At 51.3% G+C, this 23499-nt stretch overlaps 8 protein-coding genes across 8 annotated transcripts, besides 1 other annotated feature; 5 read left to right on the forward strand and 3 right to left on the reverse strand.

The window, feature by feature from the left end:
* Positions 1–23499: part of a sequence feature (contig 1.16 792..451587(-1)) that runs on past both edges of the window.
* On the forward strand, positions 1872–3847 carry ANIA_01096 (protein clgA; the record flags this gene model as incomplete). The annotated part of the gene is made up of 3 exons (XM_653608.1): positions 1872–2345; positions 2398–2671; positions 2727–3847. 3 exons carry the CDS (start codon positions 1872–1874, stop codon positions 3845–3847), a joined length of 1869 nt encoding a protein of 622 aa, XP_658700.1.
* ANIA_01095 (mitochondrial 54S ribosomal protein YmL10/YmL18) lies at positions 4608–5722 on the forward strand (the record flags this gene model as incomplete). The annotated part of the gene is made up of 2 exons (XM_653607.1): positions 4608–4924; positions 4981–5722. The coding sequence occupies 2 exons, from the start codon at positions 4608–4610 to the stop codon at positions 5720–5722; spliced, it is 1059 nt and encodes a 352-aa protein (XP_658699.1).
* Positions 8534–11118, forward strand: ANIA_01094 (NADH-ubiquinone reductase (H(+)-translocating) ndiF). The gene is made up of 4 exons (XM_653606.2): positions 8534–8877; positions 8962–9300; positions 9355–10326; positions 10398–11118. Exons 1-4 carry the CDS (start codon positions 8550–8552, stop codon positions 10469–10471), a joined length of 1713 nt encoding a protein of 570 aa, XP_658698.1. The 5' UTR covers positions 8534–8549; the 3' UTR covers positions 10472–11118.
* On the reverse strand, positions 11613–14486 carry ANIA_01093 (dynamin-related GTPase MGM1; the record flags this gene model as incomplete). The annotated part of the gene is made up of 4 exons (XM_653605.2): positions 11613–12070; positions 12121–14130; positions 14185–14197; positions 14238–14486. The coding sequence occupies 4 exons, from the start codon at positions 14484–14486 to the stop codon at positions 11613–11615; spliced, it is 2730 nt and encodes a 909-aa protein (XP_658697.2).
* On the forward strand, positions 14943–16541 carry ANIA_01092 (glutamine amidotransferase subunit DUG3). The gene is made up of 4 exons (XM_653604.2): positions 14943–15044; positions 15093–15188; positions 15304–16039; positions 16104–16541. The coding sequence occupies exons 1-4, from the start codon at positions 15030–15032 to the stop codon at positions 16400–16402; spliced, it is 1146 nt and encodes a 381-aa protein (XP_658696.1). The 5' UTR covers positions 14943–15029; the 3' UTR covers positions 16403–16541.
* Positions 16575–17844, reverse strand: ANIA_10157 (PIG-Y family protein; the record flags this gene model as incomplete). Its single annotated transcript, XM_050613223.1, has 1 exon — positions 16575–17844. Exon 1 carries the CDS (start codon positions 17775–17777, stop codon positions 16575–16577), a length of 1203 nt encoding a protein of 400 aa, XP_050469054.1. The 5' UTR covers positions 17778–17844.
* On the reverse strand, positions 18367–20724 carry ANIA_10164 (nuclear and cytoplasmic polyadenylated RNA-binding protein pub1). The gene is made up of 5 exons (XM_050613224.1): positions 20012–20724; positions 19838–19939; positions 19132–19779; positions 18948–19080; positions 18367–18880 (listed from the first exon to the last, which is right to left on the reverse strand). Exons 1-5 carry the CDS (start codon positions 20387–20389, stop codon positions 18708–18710), a joined length of 1434 nt encoding a protein of 477 aa, XP_050469055.1. The 5' UTR covers positions 20390–20724; the 3' UTR covers positions 18367–18707.
* ANIA_01090 (uncharacterized protein) lies at positions 21318–22650 on the forward strand (the record flags this gene model as incomplete). The annotated part of the gene is made up of 3 exons (XM_653602.2): positions 21318–21585; positions 21666–21791; positions 21847–22650. Exons 1-3 carry the CDS (start codon positions 21520–21522, stop codon positions 22648–22650), a joined length of 996 nt encoding a protein of 331 aa, XP_658694.1. The 5' UTR covers positions 21318–21519.

Below are 23499 nucleotides of genomic sequence, written 5' to 3' on the forward strand. Positions count from 1 at the left end.
ACTCCACGTCGTAGCGTCCCACCTTGCTGGCTGTACCACTAAGCCGGCGGCCTGCCTCGCCTCCCAGCCAAACTTCCTGCCAAGCCGAAGTAACTGGTAACCTTGTATCTGGGTCTCGTAACATTCGATAAGATTCGTATGATTCGTATGATTCGTATGATTCGTATGATTCGTATGATTCGTATGATTCGTATGATACGATAGTACGAGGCTGTTGACGCGGACGACCAAAGTCGACCAAAGTATGCTTGCGGATTGTGGTTGCCAGGATTCCTCTGATTTTTCTGATTTCTCTAATCCCTCTGGCTTCCGCGAGCTCGGGCTCGGTGATCAACAGCAGGTTAGTCGTGCTGAGCAATGCCCCGGCCCCTCCCTGGGCTGGTGTCGCCCCCTTCCTGGGCGAGGCAGGCAGGCCACGCACCGAAAAGGAAAGAATTCCAGGTGGCCCCGGCACCAGAACTCCAGGAGGACACCAGCACAGTGCACCACACAATGGTCGCAATGGTCGTTGCAACTTCAAATAATTCTAATAAATGTTTTTATGTGACGCTCAGCTAGGCGTTGCCACTATTATTGGATCGCCGATGGGGCTGACAGAGTCAGTTGGCCAGACTATTCACTCTCAGATCGTGACCAAGTCTTCGTGGGCTTTCTTCCGTCCCTTCCATCCCTCCATCCCTCTTCCCTGATTCACTGACTCACTAACAACGCCCCCCGTTCTTTGGTTCTTTGGAGGCGCCTCTTTCTGAGACCAGTTCTGCAGCCTCCTACTGGCCAGACAACTTCTCTGTCGCATGCATCATCCACTTGTTCCTTCCCTCTCCCCGTCCCCATCCCCATCCCAATCCATCCCATTCTCACCTCACCATCCCCGCCGCTCTGACATCAATCGGTATTTCACAATTTCACAATCTCCTGCCTGTTCCAAGACAAAAGGAGGATCAGCCCTTTGGACCTGCGTCCGGCTCAAACTCTGTCCGTCTTGGACACTTCCGGGCGGGGCTAACCTCGTTCGACGGTCGACCGGCACCGTCAGTCCCTCACAGGCTCACAAGGGCCACACCTCACACCCTGGCCAGAGCGGAGCTTTTCACGATGTCCCGTGCCATTATTTGCTGCTGGCTCAAAGGTGATGTCTTGACTTCATCTACGAGACTATGATCCTCTTATCGTATACGCACTGGTGTTTTCTTTCACTTAAAATTTCCGTTTCTTTTTTCTTTTTTTTTTTTTTTTCTTAGTCGCATCCATTATTATTAGTATTCCATTCTTTCCTGTTCCATCGATTATTCCTTTTTTGCTTTCGATTTTAAATCCGGTCCTGTCTCCAGGTCTATGGATCTTGTTTTCTATACTAAACCGTTTCTTTAAAATTCCGCCTCCCATTTGCTGTTCCCAATATTGAATTATTAAAATTATTTTATTTTCCATTTTCCCTCTCACTTGCCTTTTTGGTTTAGCTCGCTGCTGGCTACAACTCTGGATGGTCGCGGTCCATACCTAACTCCATCCGAAACTCGCTTTCCTTATATTATTCTTCAGTGTCTGTTTCTATATGTATGACATGACCGCCTGAGGTCTTCATTGCTATGCAACCGATCATCTCTGCTCTGGGCTGGCGGACCGTACGACTTACCCCTTCAACGTGCCTTCATTCCTTTGACAGCCGACGCTGAATGTTGTTACTGGATCCGCCTGGCCTGGTTACGACCTACTGCTACTATACTAGTTGAGTGTCAATAACAACATTGATCCGTTCAACAACAGCCGCTTTCAAATGAGATTTCCATGACAGTCGAGCTTCCACAGACTCCTTCCTTCCCCTTCTCCGCTCTCGCTAAATGTTCTCGCGGGCCTCACTTTCTTGCCATATGTATCCCACGGCGCAGCCAACGCTGTCGTACCTTGCTGCCCCTCCAATCACCCCGACGCTTCTTCACGACTCTCAGACAGACGCTTCGGCCTTCAACAAGCAGCATCACCAGAACCCATTGGACTTGCCTGACCTTTCTAGGACCGCTCCTTTCCGGGACGGTCTACCCACCCCACCAAACGATATGAATGGAGTCGCCTACAGCAACATCCATCACTATGGAGGGAAGCCGGACCCGTACACTGGCCCCGTTTACGGCGAAGGTCCTGCCTACCCCCGGATGAGCGCCGACTTGCTCAATCGAATGACCCGGCAAACTCAGCCGTCGCAACCAGCTCAACAATCGAGCAAACAAGCCCCTCGAGAGAGGGACGAACGGCCAAAAGAGAAAGAGACTTCGAAGCCTTCATATCTCCAGATTCCTCCCTCGATTAACAATGGGAAAGGAAGCCTACCGGATTTTGCTGCTCAGGTAAGGATACTTCGGGTATTTGATGGGCGCCAACGGGCTGACTGATTGGTAGATGACTTGCTTGTTTTGGTTCGAGAGCACGCCGAAGTTGAGGGCTGTTGAAGAAAACTCGGCTCACAGCCTCTCCCTTTGCCCTGAGGCAATCCCTACACCAGCGTTTCAGAAATGGGTTTCGAACATTCTCTCAACGACTCAAGTGAGCCAGAATGTCATTTTGCTGGCACTCCTCTTCATCTACCGACTGAAGAAGTTCAACCCTGCTGTGCGTGGGAAGAAGGGTAGCGAATATAGGTTGATGACAGTTGCGCTCATGCTGGGCAACAAATGTGGGTTCAGCATTCGCCTGGGTATTTCTGGTTTCTTTCGCTAATTGTTTACCAGTCCTTGACGACAATACTTACACGAACAAGACCTGGGCGGATGTGTCGAGGATATCAGTTCAGGAAATCCATGTCATGGAGGTGGAATTCTTAAGCAACCTCCGGTACAATCTCTTTGCGTCCGAGAAGGACTGGGCGCAATGGCATGTCAAGTTGGGGAGGTTTTCCGATTTCGTCAACCATGCACCTGTTGCTTCGGAAAATGATACACTTCCAACACCTCCAGTTCGTCTCCTCTCGCCAAATTCTGGTCCGACGCGAACCCAGGTGTCACCGACTTCATCCACCAGGCTTCCGTCACCCACTACCGAGCCCCTCCACCCGCAGACCTGGGCTCCCGTCAATGGGTCATATGGCACGGCTCACCAAGCCGCGAGCCAATTACCGCCAGTCAGTTCTCGAAAGCGGCGCTACGAAGAACCAGTTGAAGAGCAGCATCCATCCAAGAGAATTGTCTTGCCACATGCGGTGCCGCTCCCTTCTTCAACACTACCACCTGCGAGTCAGATCAGCGCGCCGGCTCTGCCTCCGATGATGGCACCTACTTCAGCACCGCCTCAACAAAGCATCCCTGGACCTGTTTCACGACTGTCATCTAGCCACGCGTTTGTTCCGAGCGTTCCAGCTTCTATCCCTCAACTCTCCGCTGTGCCTGGTCGCCCTACTATGCCTCCTGTCTACAATCCCAGCACCTGGGCTCCACAGATTCCGGCGTCGACTGCGCCTCAGCCTCTCAATAATAGCGTGCCTACGCCGGCATTGTCTCTGCCTGATCCTTCTAGGCATCACAGTCCGTATCCTGTAACGTCAGCCACTATCTCTCCGGCCGTGTCTGCATACGGCGTTCACACCCCCACAACCCATCTCTCCCCGTCCTACTTTTTGGCGAACAGGAACTCTCCATACCGCCCGGTCCGCAGCGTCAACACCCTATTGATTCCTCCACCCTCTGCTTCCCTTGAGCAACAGCGCGCCATTCCTTTCCACCATATGCATTATCAGCCGCTGGGCAAGTCGACGGAACGTCGAACCGGCTTGCTACCTTACCTTCATCATGATGCGTGGCCTCAAGGCCCATATATTCCTCCCAGTTTTCATCATACACCACATTATGCACCCTGAGTTTCTCAGTTTACGCCTCACGATTGATGACACCTACACCTTCGCCTGATATCTCTTTCCCCTATGTATTACACAGTCTTTCCCCTTCTACCATGTACAGTTACACTTTTTTTTCTTGTTACGACTTCGCATCTGTTATGGCGTTTTGGTATCATAGACGGTCTTCTATGCTAGAAGCACTGCATGCATTTTACACGGGGATATGGAGGTGATCTGTCTTTGTTATAGCATTACCATGGCGTGGCGTTGTTTACTCCTCGGGTCAACCTGCCAGGAGGTCTGCATTGCATGATACGTGGGTATCCCGAGGGCCGAAACTGGCTGTATTATTCTAGACAATAAGGATTATGAGCGTAAAGCTCTCCGTTGTGCACATATCTTCCAGAATGCATTGTAGCCAAAACAGTCGATAGAGTTACCGCCTTCAGCTCTCATTTTGCCGCGCATCATGGGCGGTGAGAATATGCTATTCGACCCCAGGACGTATATATAGTAGTGAGACATTATCGGTGAGAAATTCATTGAATGAGGCATACAATCAACTAAAAGATTGATCTCGCTCTCTATCTGAACTTACTAATTACGTCAATACTTGCTTGAGTAGTCGTGCATCTTGTGCGCTTGGTTTCGCATACATAGTATTCACGGGCCGACATTTTCCCGTACAACCTGAGGCCGCAGCCGCCAAAAAGATCCTGTCGGCCTCAATCCAGCACACCAGCCAACAGCCGGGACTCATCAGACAATTTGCACCGCAACAATGCCTCCCAGGCTCCAAATACTCCCTCTGCATCTTCGCAGCTCTCTTCCCCGACCCTCAACGATACCGCAACCATCCCAATTGCTGCTCTCCGTTCAGTCCCAAACCCGCAATGCACACATCTTAGCTTCCCTCTCCGATAACCCGGGGGCCTACAACAAGCGCATCCGACGAGGTCGCGGCCCTGCCTCGGGCAAGGGTAAGACTTCTGGAAGAGGTCATAAGGGTCAAGGGCAGCACGGAAAGGTTCCGGCGGGCTTCAACGGCGGGCAGACGCCTGATATTGTGGTGCATGGGGAGAGGGGATTCAAGAATATGTAGGCGCTTTGCTCTTCATTTGCCTCATATTTGATGCGTTACTGATGAGTTCCAGTTTCTCCCTCGATCTCGCCCCCGCCAACCTCGACCGCATCCAGGAATGGATTGACCAGGGTCGCATCGACCCCACAAAACCAATCACCGTCCGCGAACTCGCAAAGTCTCGGTGCATCCATAACCCCAAAGACGGCGTGAAACTGCTTGCCCGCGGCGTCAACGCTCCCACCACTACAGATATCACAACTCCTGCCTCAAATATCGCGGAAGCAGAATCACCGTCCGACTCGCTGGAAGAAGGAACCACAACCGCACCCGCTTCCAACATTCTCAAACAGCCCATCCACCTCGTTGTCTCGCGCGCTTCAGCCGCCGCCATCGCGGCCGTCGAAGCAGCCGGCGGCTCCGTCACAACACGCTTCTACACCAAGGCCTCCATCTCCCGGATCATGAAGCGCGAGACTCACCCCTTCGTTTCTGCATCCTGGGTTGCGGAAAGCGGAAATCCAGCACTCCACGCTGCTGCCGGCTTAGATTTCTCAGCAAACACCGCTGCGTCCGGGAACGCATTTACGCAAGAGGCCAAGATCATGGCCGCTAAGGGATACAAGTACCGTCTGCCGGATCCGACCAACCGTAAAGATATTGAGTACTACCGTGATCCCGCGCACAGGGGTTACTTGAGTCATTTGCTCAAACCGCTCGAGGGACCGAGTTTGTTCTTCCGGTCGCCGGTGGAGAGGAAGACCGCGTCTGGCCCCAAGAAGGAGAAGGTTCTGCCGGAGAACAGACTTTGGTAGAGTTGTTTATTTCTGGGTTTGCGCGTGGATGCCGATATTGATGAGAGTAAAGGATGGGTTGTCCATCCATGTCGGTTATTGATATGATTTGGCTATCAACTGAGGAATTGGTCCAGTTGCATTGTAACTATGTGTATGTATACTAGGTTAGATATCTATTCTGTTCGACTATCATATTCCTGTTTCTCTTGAGTTCGTTTTGCTCCGCGAGCCATCTTACATACCTACCTACAAAAGCCCCGTGAGGGATTCCATGTCCTATATGTGGATATCGATCGTAAATACGAGCGGCAGCCTGACACACCCTGATCAGTGCTTGGGAAATCCTGATTCGGAATGTAGAACTGAACCGATATCAGTCCGCTCATTCGCCTACATACATATAACGGCAAGAGACGCATATATGTTGGCCATCCAGGTATTAGGTTCCAACAAGGAGCCCACTTTAGGACAACCTTAACTCATACAGGGGTCATGAGTTAGGACACACCGCAACTGCACTTTACAGCGAGGTATACCGGTGCGTCGCAATAGACCCTAGACATAAGCAGTGGCTGCCGAATTGGGTGTTTCGGGTAGGATCCGCTTGCTCTGTGTGTATGCTACGCTTCGATATGGATATGTACTCCACATCTAGCCCGTACGGCCGCCGATATCCATGCAGGTATAAATATGGACATATAGACAAAGTTTGCCTTTTCCAGACTCTGTGACTACTTGTTCTGCAGGACTACGGAGGAGGTACGTACATAAGCAGCAAAGAAGTCTGACGCAAAAGGACAGAAAAGGCAAGAGAGCGAGGTGACCGGGGTAGTTGAAGGGGTTCGCTGCTGTTACCCCAGATGCAGTAGCATGGATTGGAGTGGGAAAGACAAAGGAGACAGGTTGGACCACTGAAGTTTCAGGATCTCGGCTGATTCTTGGGCTATGCAGTCACGCTTAGAACATTTTGTATGGGGCGGTATGCCGGGAGACTGAAAGATTGAATATACTGACCCATCGTTTGAGTACATCTGAATGTTCTGTTGCAGTACAGAATAATAATAGGGAAGCTAACACAGGGACCGGCTCAGTAACCTGTCTTGTTTGGGTAGCATGCTGTTTCGGCCGGGTATAGTATGAGACATCTGCAGGCCAGGTTGCAATGTGATCTCGGAGTATTGCATAGAGACGGATAAGAGCAAGGGTTATGATTCAACGAGAAACATTTAGCGTTTGCGAATCCTGATATTGGCTTGTGCAACACCAGAACGAAGGATTCTCATACGTCATACATTCGTTGCGATGTCTGAGGCGACTGCCTATGATGCGTACGCAGATAACGCGAGGATTGGACATCATGTTATAAACTAGCTCTTCCACGAACGTGCTTAATGTTGCCTCAGTTTAAGGGCATATTCTCAGGTACCTACTCAGAGCAAGTTAATTAGGGCTGGGCGGGGGCATTATCGACCCAATACTGTAAAGTTTGGATATTAATACACGACTCTACCGGGATTAGTCTTCGACAATGATGGCAAGCCGTACAACGACTCCTAACAGGTATTGCCAACAAGAATATGGTGGTTTGCCTGCACTTATGACCTGCACTAATGACCACCCCCATCGCCCCTTCCTCCCCAGTAGGACTCATGCTTACCACTGCAGTGCACCGCCCCCGGGTTCCTTCTGGGCATTGAGAGCAGTACTTTCAGCTGTTCGAGGTACGGCGTGGCAAAAACTTTCCTGCTGACAGATGTCGGAGCCACATCCAGAAGAGTACACAGAATCAAGGCACCTCAGGAAGCCGCCGAGGATGGACGCTTAGCCACCACCGTAAGTCCAGTTGGCGGCAAACGACCTAGAGCCAGCAGTAGGAGGCCAAGCATCCAGACCATCGGGTGCATATAGTGAACAACATACCCGTCAACAACACGGTAGCTACTGCTGGGAGCAGCCCATTCGTGAAAATGAGGAAGTTATCAGGGAAGAGTGCTCGGACCGAGGCTTCTAGCCACGAAATGACGCCAAAATGGAAGGACCCGGATCATTCCTGAGGCTCGGCGGATCTCGCAAAATTCCCCAGATCCTGGTGGTAGATTTTTCTTGCATGTTTTGCAGGCCGAGCCCAGGACCAGGCTATTGGGATTCGGAGAGCGCTGTGGATGCGGGAGATCCCGGCGCCTTCGGGAATGACCGTAGGGAAAGCTCAGCTGACTCAGCAGACAGTCGGCATACCGACACACAAATTCACAGAGTTGGAGAAGCTCTCCTCACGGCCACCGTCGGACTGGTGAGGGGAAGGCTGGTACTATTATTGGATCTATGAAGTTTAGAGAGATAATTGAGCTCATACCTATCGTCTGGCAGTCTAACTGACGTTGCAGCTATCGCTACATTGCCCGCCTGCCCTTGAGAATGATAGCCGGAGATAGCGCCGAATGCGTGCCTATTTTCTCCTCACTGAGTAGTCCACGGGATCTGGACTAGAGCAGAGCCCATGGTCGTCGACTCGTAGTTTCCCCTCACAGAGCCCGTCGGGTCTTCTCCAAGTCTTTCTTTCTTTGTCGCTCAAATCGCCGGCGGTGCAAAGAGCGAGCAGTGGAGCCTGCCAACCAACGACGGCAAATTCCCGAGTCGAGCACACACCGGCGACCCCAAAACAGCTCGGGCGGCCTCTATCAATGCTGGCAGGGAAAACCTTGATTTTTGATTTTTTTTTAATTATTTTCATCCTTGAATTGTGAATCATCAAACTCTCAGGTTATCGTCCACCCGCTCTCCGTCCTACAACCTCCTCTCCTCTCTCACCCTCCCTTTCCCTGTCCTTCGCGACTACAGCCTCACAATGGTTGGAAGTACGCTGGCTATGCGGTCAAACGCCATGCAATTGTCGTCGCTGTCGCGCAGGTCGCTCACGACGCGGTCGCCCGTCCAGGCTCTGCGGTCATCACAATCGCTGAGTCTACGCACTGCTCGTCGTCCCTATTCCGACGCTGCACCTCTCCCAGCTCCCAAGCCCAAGAAGCGATTTCGATTCCTGCGCTGGACGTGGCGTCTAACCTTGTTGGCTGGTGTTGGTCTGGCCGGTAACCTCGCTTACAACATCTACGACCAACGTCACCCGACCGAGCAATTCGTACCTGATCCCAGCAAGAAGACTCTTGTGATTCTCGGTAGGTTTGCATTGTGTTTTGCTATCGCGCATGCGTAAAGCTCGAAAAGTAAAGCTTTGAACTCGACTAATTCGGTGCCGCTAGGAACCGGCTGGGGATCCGTTTCTCTTCTCAAAAAACTCGACACAGAAAACTACAATGTCGTCGTCATCTCGCCCCGTAACTACTTCCTTTTCACTCCTCTGCTGCCGTCATGCACAACTGGCCAGGTCGAGCACCGCTCTATCATGGAGCCCATCCGAAGCATTCTCCGTCACAAGAAAGCCCACGTCAAGTTCTACGAAGCCGAGGCCACAAAGGTCGACTATGAGAAGCGCATTGTATACATTAGTGATGACTCGGAAATCAAGGGCGACATCTCCCACACCGAGGTTCCCTTTGACATGCTTGTCATGGGTGTTGGTGCGGAAAACGCTACTTTTGGTGCGTGATTGGTCTGATTGCTAGCGAAAAGCCTAAACTGACCGCAGAACGCAGGTATCAAGGGTGTCAAGGAGAACTCTTGCTTCCTGAAGGAGGTTGGCGATGCCCAGAGGATCCGCAAGCGCATCATGGACTGTGTTGAGACTGCCATGTTCAAGGATCAGTCTGAGGAAGAGATCAAGCGTCTTCTGCACATGGTTGTCGTTGGTGGCGGCCCGACCGGTGTTGAATTCGCTGGTGAGCTGCAAGACTTCTTCGAGCACGATCTGAGGAAGTGGGTTCCTGAGATCCAGGAGAACTTCCGCGTCACCCTTGTTGAAGCTCTGCCCAACGTGCTTCCTATGTTCTCCAAACAGCTGATTGACTACACGGAATCGACGTTCAAGGAGGAATCCATCACGATCCGCACCAAGACGATGGTCAAGAACGTCACAGACAAGTATATCGAAGCCGAGGTCACCAAGCCCGACGGGACCAAGGAGCTCGAGACCATTCCATACGGTCTGCTTGTTTGGGCTACCGGTAACGCTATCCGTCCCATCGTTCGCGATCTTATGAGCCAGCTCCCCGCCCAGAAGAACTCGCGTCGTGGTCTTGCTGTCAACGAATACCTTGTTGTGAACGGTACTGAGAATGTCTGGGCTGTCGGAGACTGTGCCATCACCAACTACGCCCCTACCGCCCAGGTTGCCAGTCAGGAGGGCGCTTTCCTCGCCCGCCTTTTCAACACCATGGCCAAGACCGAGGCCATCGAGAAAGAGTTACAGAGACTATCTGAAGCTCAATCAGCCGCCAAGAGCGAAGAAGAGCGCAACAAGATCTTCGACGAAATCCGTGATCACCAGCGCCAACTGCGGCGAACCAAGCAAATCGGCCCGTTCCAATACTCCCACCAGGGAAGCCTGGCCTACATTGGAAAGGAGCGTGCGGTTGCAGATATCAGCTGGCTGAGCGGCAACATCGCAAGTGGTGGAACTATGACCTATCTCTTCTGGCGTAGTGCTTATCTTAGCATGTGCTTCAGCAGTAAGTATCCAGTTTGCTTCAGTTGGTCTCGATCCCCATTAATTTCAAAACTAACCGGCATTTTCATTTAGCCCGCAATCGTGTCCTAGTTGCCCTCGACTGGGTCAAGGCCAAGCTCTTTGGTCGTGACGTGTCTCGCGAGTAATTTATCTCTGCTGCCACCACCAGCAGTACCTAGAATTGGGTGCTAGGACCGTGTACAACAATAAATACGCCCCTACTTTTATGACCTTCTGAGCGCGACACCGCATTTTCCTCCGAACAATAATCCTTCTTTCCCTTTCCCTTGCTCCAGTTAACGCCACGCCGCCTCTATGACCTTTCTTACTGAACCGAGCTTCCGCCCGGTTTATCTCGATATCCCTGTCTCCTGATCATCATTATCCTCGTCGTCAAACATTCCGATATTCCTTCGTGGTTGCCGATAAGCCACGAACCACCCACCAAAAATAACTTGCTCTAATCGGGATTGAACGGATCCGCTACTCGTTCCCGTTCTGTCTTTCACTGCAGAGCCTTTTACTTGTACGATTGGCCACTGATAGACTTGGTTGTCTGTTTGCGCATAGACTTGAATGTTTCTTTTCTATTCTTGTTTCAATTCTGTTTTCTTGAGTTTGAGGCTTGGTGTGGGATTCGATTCGAATTCGCCGAATTAATAGGTAACAGTAACGTATTTCTTTTCCTGTTCTAAATATCATCTGGTATCATATTCACTGTTGCTCGGTTTTTTCCCCGGTGCTATAGTGTACGTATATCTGTGTTGTATTATTATCATATTTGCTACTTTAGGAGTCATCAGCCAGGTAGTTGGTTGACCATCACCATTCAGCGATCGCCACTGACTGCCGCCTAAACATATCCCTATTCTTTTTTTTCAGCTCTTCATAGTATGATATCGCGGTACAGTTACAAGTCCTCAAGTGCATCAACGGGGTTTGGTTCGTGTACCGTTCGCTATAAGCTGAGCACAATAGACGTAATGTGTCTGGGTCGAGCTGAGCATAAAAGAAGACGGGAAAATTTAGGAAAAGAGGAACACGCCCTGATAGTTTTCGTTGACAATAGTATCACGCCTTCTATAACCTATTATGAATGAGTGAGGTTTATCTTTTCAGTTTGGTTACATACAGGAGAGGAGCCAAGGATGAACGCTTGGAGTCAGGACGACGTATGCATGCATGTACAAATGACCCAAGAACGTGCATGGGAATCTTAAAAATTAAGTATGCGCGTAGTAATGACGAGATGGAGCTCCCCAACAGTCTCTCATTGACTGGGCTTGATCAAAAGATATTCCAACCCCTCCCTCTCTCACCCTTCCCACTACCACCCAAAGGCCTCTCCCTATCCAAACCCCTAGCCTTCCCTGCTCCACGCCCATCAAGTTGCCGAATACTCTCTATCTTCTGCAAGGCGAGTTCGAGAAGCTCCTTTTTACGAATTACGTCCAGGTGACGACGGATGCGCGGATCCTCGCGCGCAAAGCGCTCAACCTCTGCATCAGAGAGATGGCGGCCAAGACGCATGTCTAGCTCGCGTGGGAAGTTGTAGTAGAATTCAGAGAGGAGCTCGACGTTCAGGAAGAGGACGGCAGTGGAGGTGAGCTTGTCCGCGACGACGTCGAGGAAGACTTCGGGACAGTAGTATTTGTTATTTTTGGTAGCGCATTGCTTGGACCGGATGGCAAGAAGCCGCATCTTCAGGATGTCGGCGCGGTCGCGGAGGAAGACGCCTTCCCGGCCTGGAGATCTGTTAGTGGTTGGTCGAAGGTTGAAGTAAAGAAGGACGTACCTCGTGCTATGAGAGATGCGCTAAAGCCGCCTGCACCGCCAGAGCCGTCGCCGTCAAGGATAACTTCTCCTTTCCGAACCTTATCGATGAAGGAGATGACATCTTTGAGTTTTCTTTTCCCGACACTGTCTTCGACATTTTTTAATGCCGCTTCACAGGCTCTTAGTTCCTCTTTCAGCGTTTTGCTGATATTTTCCCGCCCTTTAGTCCACTCGGGATCTTCAACTTCAATCTCATACTTGTATGGTTTGATGCAGTTCTCGACCTGGTCGCTGGTGCTGAAAAACCGGTCATTGAGGATACTGTTGCAGGCATCGCCAATCTGTTTTTGGGCATAAGGGTGGGCGGCAAAGGTAGAGTTGGCGATGAGACGCTCAACATGGCTTTGGATCGCATTCGCCACAACGGTTGTAGCAAGTCGGCCGATTCCAAGCTTTGTGAGAGACGACGTCGAGGCGTCGAGCTTGCGGTGCCAGTATAGTGACTCCGGATCTGCCTTAGGCAGATCGCTAAGAGGGTCTGGCTCAGCCATGGGGGGAGTCAGATCGTCAATTGGCCGGTTCCAATATCTCTGTGCCAGAATGTCCATAACGCGCTGGTCCAACTCGGCCTTTAGCATTTCCCGGACCTGGGGACGGCCAAAGCTTTCGGCAAATGCTTTAAAGGAATGCTTGAAGCCATCAAGGCTCTCGGCAAGGTATGACTCTGCGCTAAGAGGTCGGTCATTGTACTGGACCTTGAACTCGTAAGTCGCTTCCTCTAGTTCCTGACTGATAGCATCCCTAGTACCCGCTAGACTTGATGCCATTGTTTGTTCAAGAACGTGCATTAGTTTTTTCTGTAAAGTCGAGACACCCACGGATACGCCTGACTCAGCGCCGAATTCTGCTGGGTGGGCTGAAAAGTAAGCGTTCTCATTTTTTAGGATTGCGCTCGTGATGTTTCCACTTCCTCTAGAGAATAGAGCATTGGTTTGGGGGATGCGAGAAACAACCCCCACGTAACCAAGACGTAGAGGGTATTTTTTATCTGATAAGATACTAAGCCCTCTTTCCGGATCAACAAGGTCCATCTTCGTAATCACACCAATCGTCCTCTCGCCCCTAGGGTCGACTCGGCGACTTGCCCGCAGAGCAGTCGAGTTGGCTAGATCAACATCTGCGGCGGAGATGGCAAGGATAACGTTCGGTGGCTGAATATACCTGTCGCAGAGGTCCGCAATTTTCTGCTTCAACTCTGGTGGTTGATCGTGTCCGGACACCTGAATGTAACCCGGAAGGTCAATAAGAGATAAATCGGGAACGTTTGGCGAGTAAATATGGAGCTGGATTGGGTCGTCGGAAACGCAGTCCTTTTCAGGCACGGCCAAATTAAGATCGGTCAACGTCCGCTGGATCTGTGAAAAGTCTGTGATCTTCCCCAGTCCAAGAGCAGGAAACTCTCCATATTCTGCTTGCGCATTTGGTGTGTTGATAAGCGTGAGTTCGATTGGACGTCGAGTAACCATATTTGAACCCTTTGGAAGGAACTCATGTCCAACTATAGCCTCAAGGACAGAGCTTTTTCCAGAAGACTGCGAGCCAATTACCACGATGGAGGGCAGAGTCAGAGTACCCGACTGGCCGACTGACTGAAGGATGTTCCGAATCTCAATCATCTTCCGAGTGAGCAGCATCATCTGGTCATTCTCCGCATCCCTTCTGGCCCGAATATCGTCGTCCTCCTGCCCAAAGACGGTGCCAACAGCAGCACCTGCAGCAGCGACACCTGTCCGGCTCTCTTTCGGTGATTGTCCACCACCGCCGCTAGACGAGCCGCCATCCTGCGAGTTCTGGTCAAACCGTAGTATTTTCTGTAACCACTCGGGTGCCTCGATGTCCTCTGTGGATTTCTGCCACCCTCGTTGCGTCTGCTCAGCGACGCTTTGTATCCCCTGGAACAATCCCGACGCAGCATCACTCGCTGTCTCCCCCGCGCGTTTAAACACGTCTATTGCGTAATTGCCCGCCTCTACAACCGAACCGTTAGCTTGCTAGAATTTCTCGAAACTGGGACTGCACATACGTGTAGCCTGATACTGAAAATACGCCAGTCCAGCGACCATCGCACCCCCGAACATCGCAGGCACCCTCAACAGCTTCACTCGCAAGCTTCGGCAGAATCCGGGCGAAAGAGATTGCCCGCACAGCGGGCACATTGTTATGGATCGAGTTTGCCCCAACAGGCCAGGCGCGACCGCGCAGTGCAGCACCACTTTCAGCTCGCAGGAGGCCACCCGTCCGCGCGGCGGCGTTGTGGACATGGCGCGATAAAAGACCATTCCGCAGGAGCGGAACAAGACGGTGCGAGAGGATCCTCCCGCTCATGGTTGCTGAAGACTCATACACGTGTAGTTGCGTGGATCGAGTAGGACACTGTCATTTCCGGGCTAGCTGCCGCGGCTGGTGAAGTAGGTGAATTGGTGATTTATAGGTGGAAAATAGGACGGGAAGAACGTCATTATCGTCGCCGGGGTTTGAGATTGGGTCGGGCAATCTGGAAGGCGGAGATCCCGTGACCTTGCGCAATTGGCCGCTTCGTCGACCGTACTGACACAAATGAGTCACGTGTGGTATTAAAACTGACGTGATTGTTGTCGGACAAAAGCAAAACAGGGGGGAATTTTTTGTTCTAAATACTGTCTCTGGAATTTGGCTTGCTCTGCTCTGCTACGTGTTTGACTTGGTTGTTGTGCCTGGCTAGAGAAATATTTGCCGCAGGTGACGAAGCTGATCTTCTTCACCGTCTGTGACCGCCGATTTGCATAGTAACAAGAGCTGCAATACTTCTCTCTTCCTGGACCAACCGGACGTCTAGCTACTGTGAAGACCTTTAAATATATATTCAGAGCTGCGTATACTCGATCGACTATGTGTCGCTTTCTAGTAAGTCAATCTAGCATTTTCAGAAACCAAAATCTAACATTTCTCTAGGTGTATAAGGGCAGACATGAAATCCGTCTCAGCAAGCTAGTCACAGAGCCCAGCCATTCCATCTTGACACAGTCCTACGACTCACGCTTGAGACTTGTAAGCCTACCAGCGCCATCTGTTAGGCTGTGCCCTGATTGAGCAGAGTCATTCGCACGTCCCACTCATACTTGTCCAATTCATTTCTTGGGGAGTCTATCTAACCAAGTAATAGGACAACCGCCGCCCTGTAAACGGCGACGGCTTCGGCGTAGGTTTCTATACAGACCCCAAGCTGGGTCCAGAGCCCTGCATATTCACATCAACCCTGCCAGCCTGGAACTGCGAAAACTTGGAACGGCTTGCCTCAAAGACCTGTTCAAACTTGATTTTTGCGCACGTCCGCGCAACAACAGAAGGCACCCTCTCCGACACAAACTGTCACCCGTTCCAGCACAACACGCTCATGTGGATGCACAACGGCGGCATCGGCGGATGGCACTACATCAAGCGTGCCCTTGCCGATTCACTCGCGGACAAGTGGTATCTCGGCGTGAAGGGCGGGACAGATAGCGAGTGGGCATTCGCATTGTTCTTAGACCTCTTAGCGAAAGAGGGTGCAGACCCGAGCTGTGATCCTGGCCCTGAGGGTTTCGGACAGGCACTATTACGAAAAGTGATGGTGAAGACGATCGCAAAGATCAACGAGTTCATCAAGGATATTCCAAATCGGCATAACGTGCCTGAAACGCTGGAGACGAGGAGCTTGTTGAATTTTGCTGTTACAGATGGACATACGGTTGTCTGCACGCGGTATATTAGTTCTAAGACGGATGAGCCGGCAAGTCTGTATTTCTCGTCTGGGACTAAGTGGAAGGAGGGAAAGGTGAAGGGGCATTTTAAAATGGAAAGACATGATAAGGGAGCGGATATAGTGCTGGTGGCCAGTGAGCCGATTACGTTTGAGAGGCGTGAGTTACCTACTCGTCTGCTTTCCTTGTTCTTTGCATTATTTTTAACTTACGCGGATCCTAGACAACTGGGTCTCTGTCCCGGCAAACTCGATTGTCACGATACACAAGCAAACCGTGCTTCTTCACCCGATTTTAGACGAATACTACAACGAGGATTCAAACCACGATCGTTCCTCGTGCTATGCCGTCTCAAAGGGCCTTGTCAGCACAGCCCCAGGAACGACGGTTCAGCCGCAGGGCACAGATACTCTCCCCAAACCCGACATCGGCATTAGTGATCCCGGGCTGGAGCCCGAGGCCAACGGAGGAATGCCGAGAAGTCAGCTTAAGGCAACGAATCAGTGTGCCCTATCCCACTGATGGGCAACTACGTATATATTTTGGGCGTTTGCAGGGCTTATGGAGTCACTGGTGTTGGAGTCGCTATCCCGGGTTAGAGTAGTTCAGTCAGCCTTTTTGGTGTTATTATTTAGGTCGACACGTTCATTGCAGTAGGTAGGTTTATCGGAGTATAAGAATGTTCTTCATTAGGTCATGTGTCATCCCCCGTTATGTTGGCGTGCTTGAAGTATTTCATGCCCACCCATGCAATTATAACCCATACCCATGACATGACCGCCGTTAGTACAATGAGCGCAGGATAGTACCCAACAATGGGAAGGGTTGGGTCATCTTCCAACTCAGGAGGGGCGTAAGGAGTCTCCCCAACATCCCAAGCCCAACTCCAAACACCAAAGCAACTCCCCATCCCCACGACAAAGACCAGCCAGGTCACTATCAAGATTATCCAGCCCCACCACTCGGTCTCCGAGTAATCCCAGCTCATCGCCTCCTGGCTGCCAGTAATGTCGACCGCGTGCGTTGCGAGAGGCGATTTGGCGCGATGAGCAGCCCTGTACTTCTGATCCGGTTGAAGTGAGTAGTATGAGTCTGTGCTAGATGGTGGAGTCGGAAGGTGCAGTCCTGCAGCTCCGCTGTTGCTGGAAGTATTGGAGGAACTGTGAAACGCGGAAGGGGCAGTGCCCGCATTTTTCGAGGGAAAAGGAACGATGTCTTCATCATCAGTGGTAACATCATCGCGGAGTTTATTCTCCTTGGATCGAATGGACTGGATATGTTGCGGTGTCGAGGCAGAGAGCTTCCGACTACGTTGGGGTGCGTCCATCAGCGTCCAGCTCGAAGTCGAAGTACTTCTCCCCCCAAGTCCCTCCCGGCTCGATGGCTGACTGTGTATAAATCCATCACTCGACGTGGCTGGATCACCGAAAGATTTCATCCGAGTATGTGTAGGTATAGGTGGCGGCGTAAGTTGTTGCTGCTGCGCTCGCGATTGAACCTGGTGTTGGTCGGCATTCTCCCCACGAACGTCTACACCCTGTCTACCGGCCTTCTTATCTCGATAGTCAAACCGCGTGCCGAGCAGAGCTGTCTTCCTTAAAGAGCCTCTCCTCCTTCGCGTCCTCCTATGTTGCGGCGCTGTAGAGATGGGCCTCCCGCCTCGTAACCCGGACCCCAGGTCATCACGGTCGTCGTCTGCTTCGAGGCTGGAGTGGCCTCGACCCGAAGGATTCTGGCTAGCCTGCATCATGCGTAAAAATGAAAGCCGTGAGAGCAACGAGCCCGAGGAGCTGCGCTTGTGTCCGCTGTTTGCGCTTCCAGACCGCGTTCGCCCGGAGGGCTGGCCTTCATTGTCAGAGGACGGTGCCGTAGCCTTCCTGTCGATTGCATCTTCCATTGACCAGGTGGCCCTAATAACGTGTCTGCGAGTCCATCCACATCTATATGTGACAAGTGAAATGAGCGCGTGAAGGAGGTTTGGACTTCGATATGTTAGAGGTCAGGGGCAGAAAAGGGGAGTGGACTATAGGCGGTCACACTACTGATCCCTCCCCGCGGCTTCCCCATCTCGGCGGGGAGATGCTCTAAATGTGACCGCAAGGACTTAACCTGATTTGTGTACTCAGCGCGAAGATATAGTGGATTGTAATAGCTGGGTTATTGATTATATAACAATCTGAAGCTTCCGGGGTATACTTAAGACTAGAAGATAAACGACATGGAAGATCTATAACGCCTATCATAAGTAAAGATGGAACAAGAGAAAAATTCGAGTCGCTAGTTAAACAAAGAAAAAGGCTGATTGAAGAAGCATTATCAGACAGAAACAAACGGCCTTCCCAAGACCACTTGTACATACGAAAAGGATACGATACAGATCAAAGACAATTTAAGCAGATACAAGGTCCAAAACGGGCTCAGCCATGTGTGGAACAGAAGGAAGTACTTTTAGTTTATTCCGCAGGACGCTTGAATCCGAAGCCCAAGAAGCTTAGCTCTGATCGAAGTAGTGCAGTATCGTTCAAAGAAAGAGCAGAGGAAATTTGGCAACAATGTGGACTTGGGGTATTGGTGCACGAGAACACACAGATTTCATATTTCAGAAAACAAGACAATTCGAGAATGGGATATGGCGCTCGGGGATCCAGTTGAGAATCATCAAGAAGCACAAGCAGGAGTGGCAGAACTCAAGATGTGGCAGGAGCCGAAGGGATTTAAAAGGTGGTTTAAAAAATAGAGTGGGTAAGAGAAAGGGGAGAAAGACGCTGCCACTTCAAACAGTATGGCAGGGAACAATTCAGACCATTGTCGGTGAGCCAACGACGACCTACGCTTGGTAGCCGCCGGCGAAGCCATTTCCAAAATTGGCGTTGTTTCCCTGGTTCCAGCCAGAGTTGGGTGTGGCTTGTCCACGGCCATAACCGGTGTTGCCTGGAACCTGACCGAAGCCCTGCTGGGCCATCTGCGGCTGCTCCCAACCCCTTCCAGCTTGTGCTGGGCCTAAAAACATCGCTGAATTTTAGTTATGATCGAGACAGACAGGGGGGTACGAGGGATCGGTAAATACCTTGAGGAGTCATGGGACCCCCAGGGCCACCATATTGAGGGAAGTACGGACCTGGGCTGGAGGCGAAGGGCGAGTTGGCCTGTTGACCAGGAAAGTTATCGAACTGACCGGTGGGCGGGCGATCTTTACCCCACTATTGATAATTAGCTACAAAAACGGAGATTGGGCTTGGTGAGACGCATACGCTGCACTTCAGGGGCCGACCATTGACATTATAGCCGTTCAGCTGGCAGATGGCCGAGGCTGCATTCTCATGGGTATCCATCTTGATGAACGCAAACCCTCTATCGGCTTGCATACGGGTTTCAATCACGTAGCCAAAGTTTTGGAAGAGGGGAACGATATCATTTTGCGTGGTGTAAGGGGTGAGGTTCCCAACATAACATGTGGTCTGCCATGCTGGGGTTTGCTGGACAACCATGTCGTAGCTCTGAATGCCGTGAGTAGGGAAGTGGTGATGGCCAAATGGCGTAGTCGGTGTCATGCCCATAGCCGCCATTGCCTGTTGCTGGGAAATGGATGGTTGTCCTTTCTGGTTGGCCCAGTTGCAGCGGATAGCGCGAGAGCCGAGCCATTCTCCATCCATCGAGGTTAACGCCTTTTCAGCGTCTGCGCGTTCACGGAAAGCGACAAAGCCATAGCCACGAGAGCGGCCAGTCTTCATGTCCCACATCACACGAGCCTCAGACACTGAGCCAAAGGCAGAGAACGCCTGCAGCAAGACCTCGTCATTGACCTCGTTGCTCAAATCGCCGACGAAAATGTGGAAGTGATTCGAAGTGTCCTCTTTGTTGGCGGTGTTTGATTGATACGCCCAGTTCACACGAATTTCCTGTAAGAGGGGTTAGAAGCAGCCTGAGATAACTCAGGTGAAGGGTGTTGGCGCATACCGACTGATGGATCCGACGCCCATTGAGCGTCTGCATGGCTCTCTCGGCAGCACCAGGATCGTCGAACTCAACGAAACCGTAGTTGGCCCCTTTGCTGTTGAACTGCTGTTCCCATTAGTAAGTAATGTTCCGACGAAAGTAACTAAATTGAGCGCTCAAAGTCTGGAAACCCACGTTCTTATCCGGAATGATCTTGACACTGATGACATGTCCAGTAGTTTCAAAGATTTGTTTCAATATATCCTCCGTGACCCGCGGGTCGAGGCCACCAACGTAGAGAGCCCTCTTGTTTGGTTCAGGGGCTGCACGACGCACATATCCGCCAGCGCTAGTTGGGGACACCATATTCCCAGACATCGGTGTGGTGATAGCGGTCGGGATAGGGTTGGTGTTCTGAGGGATAATCACGGGAGGTCGGGGCGGCGGTGGCATGTGGGAGGGATTGGTTTGACCATTTCCCTGGGATGCATCGTACTGTTGGTTCGAGGCAGCAGTTGAAGGTTGCGGCGGCGCATGGGTTGACGAAGTCGAAGCAGACACGTTATCCGCCATTGTTGTGGGGGAAAACTCAGGTGTTGCGACGTACAAAAGCTCACGATAGTTGACGAAAGAAACAGACGAGCGAGGTGTTGATAGCAGCGTTTGGCTAGGCGATAGATGATATGGCAATCGCCTGTGACGGGACGATGCAGGGTGTTACGCTGAGACTGAAATGGTGGTGGTTGAAGGCGGAAAAAAGCGACGCGGGGATGGAGGAGAGGGGACAGCGAGACAAACGATGAGGAAACTCGACTCGAAAACGACAAGAAGCGAAGATACGACAAGTGACAAAGGAGAAGAAAAAAACGCTAGATCATACAATCAAGCAGCAAACAGATGTCGAAAAGGGAAAAAGACGGTGACAAGTCGAGGGGACGGTGGAAAGCTTTGTGATGGATGAAAGGCGCTAAGTGGAATCCTGGCTCTTCCAGGTGCCAGGACCGCCCACGGGTACCACTGATGTGAGCGAGGCTGTGGAGGCCCCGATTAGACTAGATTAGAAGCAGACAGCACGCTCAAAGGTAAGTATAAGAATAAGCAAACTTGAATACGGCGGGCGGCAAGTGAAGGAAAGGAGAGTAGGAAGAAAGCTCCAAGAAAACAGGGGTAGTGAAGCTGGCAAAGTTTTAGGGCCTGTTACGATATAGGCTGATAAAGAACAGCGTCTACTGAGCCAGGTATATTGTTCGCACCTTTACTTCTCCGTACATCCATGATCGGCTTCCAACCCTCCTCTGAACCAAAAAGTTGTATCTCTGGCCCTCGATCTGTCCACTCCAGTGCTTCGTTCTCCTGTCTAACTAGTGGTCCAAGAGCCGCCTCGGTGGGGGAGCCGCTAGTTCGAGCTCGGTTAGCGCCATAGCAGTGTGAGTGCAGGTCTAAATTCGAGAAGACCGGCGCTTAACCACTACTTCATCTTGACAAAAACGCCTGGCACTCGAAGCGCCAGTATCACTTCCAGCGTATCTAAATATCCACCAATCGCTTAACATTTACATAGCTCTTTTGCCACTTTTTTTTTTTTTCTCTTATGGTTGCGGACGATCCTCCGCCTTTGCTACAAAAGTCTTGCCGCGCGGTCTGGCCAACATCTCAGGGATCTAACAACGCCCAATCGACGAGGCCTATCGGCCAATTGCACCATGACTTCTTCAGTCCTTTCAAACCCGGACTCCCTTGAGGTGCTGACGGAAATGGTCAATCAGACCGTAAGTTGCTCAGACTCTGCCTTTCCACTTAAGCTGGCAAAGCATCGCGACGTATGCGAACTCTTGCTAATCCTATGTAGTTGATCGAGACTGGCCGGTTTTTCCAACATAAAGGGTCACTGCAGTCTCGGGCGCAACTGAAACGAACCATTCCTGCAGCGCAGGAGCAATTTCAGTCTGCGTTAGATAATCTATCTGAACAGATAGTACGTCGCTCTTTGAGGAGTTGTCGTGGAGCCTGCCAAAGCTGATTGAGCACAGTTTGTCGCCAAGGCATTCCTGGAAAGAGACTATGAAGTCCTCAAGGCGCGTAAAGCTGCGCTCCGGTCCAAGCGCCCTGCAGATGATGTTGTCATGGGGGAGGCAAAGGCAACGGTTACTTCTCAACCCGTGTCTGTCTCCGAACAAACGGCAGCCGGCGAGATAGTTCCCAACCCCAGCGAATCTAAACCAGTCAGTGACACTGTGAAAATTGAGCAGCAACCAGATCTGAATGGAGACGAGCCAGGAACGGCCAATGTGCCTGCGAAAGAAGAGGAGTCACATGGCGCCGGCGCCGGTACTGCCCCCGATTTTTCTGGTCAGAATGCTGGAGAGTCGGAACAAATGCTATATAACTCAATGTTGAACAACCCAGAGCATAACGAGTTCGATCTTAATCTCGATTTCGGTGGCAACAACAACAACAACAACAATAATAATAATGACAACGCAGCAAATGAAAGCTTCTTCAATACAACCTTCGGGGATACAAACCCTAATTCTGGTCTCGAGAGCGTGAACACTCAAATGCCAAATACGGAACCCGGCCAGGATAATAATGCTTTGCCGACGGGAGGCGATGCTTTCGATCTCGAATTACAAAAATTCTCTACTCAATCTGGCGATGCAAACGAACAATTTGGGGGCAATACAGAAGATATCATGGGACCAGGGGAGTCCAGTTTTGACGACTTGTTCATGGAGAGTGAGAACATGGGCGGAAACGACAACAACGACCAGGATTTGTTAGGAGGCGATGGGTTGATGCAACTGAACGAGCTTGACGATAACTGGTTCACATGAACTGGAGTGGTATAGTAGGCGAGTTCTGTTGGCATGCCCGTGTATCTGAGGCTCTGAGCGGAGCCAGACGATGTCCGGCACGCGAGCCTCAATATGCTCCACGCGTTCGAGAGCCACGCTGAATGACTTGTGCGATACTCATGCCTCTAGCTCAGACTAATGCCAGCTATATATTCCGTACTCCCAAAGGTCTGCCTTCCGCTTTACACATGTGAAGCCGCTTGGCTGCAAGTATCAGCGGCGCTAGGCCGATTCTTCATAATTAATCCCTGGTTCCCCCGAATTCCCGTATCCGGTAAGCATGGGACGAACGGTGACCGTTCAGAGTACAATGCTCCTGCATACGGGTAGATAGTTCCGATAGCCATGCCGGTGAGCGGTGCTGAGTCACTGACGGACTCGGTCAGACCGAAGAAACCCCGAATCTCGGGTGTTTGCTGCAGACAATGGCGTTCTTCCTCGTTCTTCCTCCGACGTCTCCAGCTAGTCTCGAGTAGGTAATTTGAGCCATTTTAGGAGCCGAGCCGCGTTCTATAACAAGGGCAGGCGGTTTGCCTTAGGTACTCTAAGTGAGGCAACTAACCCCGGAATTGTGCCCAAAGGAGCCCAGTGGTGCTAACGGATGACAGATGCGCTAAAGGCTAAGGTAGCCCGCTTGAGGCCCAGCTCGTGGACTTTCGAGTCAGGTGTCGACTCTCGACTCGGGAACTCATGATGTCACTCAGTTGCTTGACGTGAAAAGGCCCGTCAATGATCCCCCGCATTGAGTATTTTGGCGAGTGCTCTTGGCTTGCTTGAACCCAAGGGCTTGGCTGCGCCCTGAACATCGGCGATGCTGATCATGGTGGG

This window comes from Aspergillus nidulans, chromosome VIII, assembly GCF_000011425.1.
Source record: "Aspergillus nidulans FGSC A4 chromosome VIII".
Lineage (NCBI taxonomy): Eukaryota > Fungi > Ascomycota > Eurotiomycetes > Eurotiales > Aspergillaceae > Aspergillus > Aspergillus nidulans.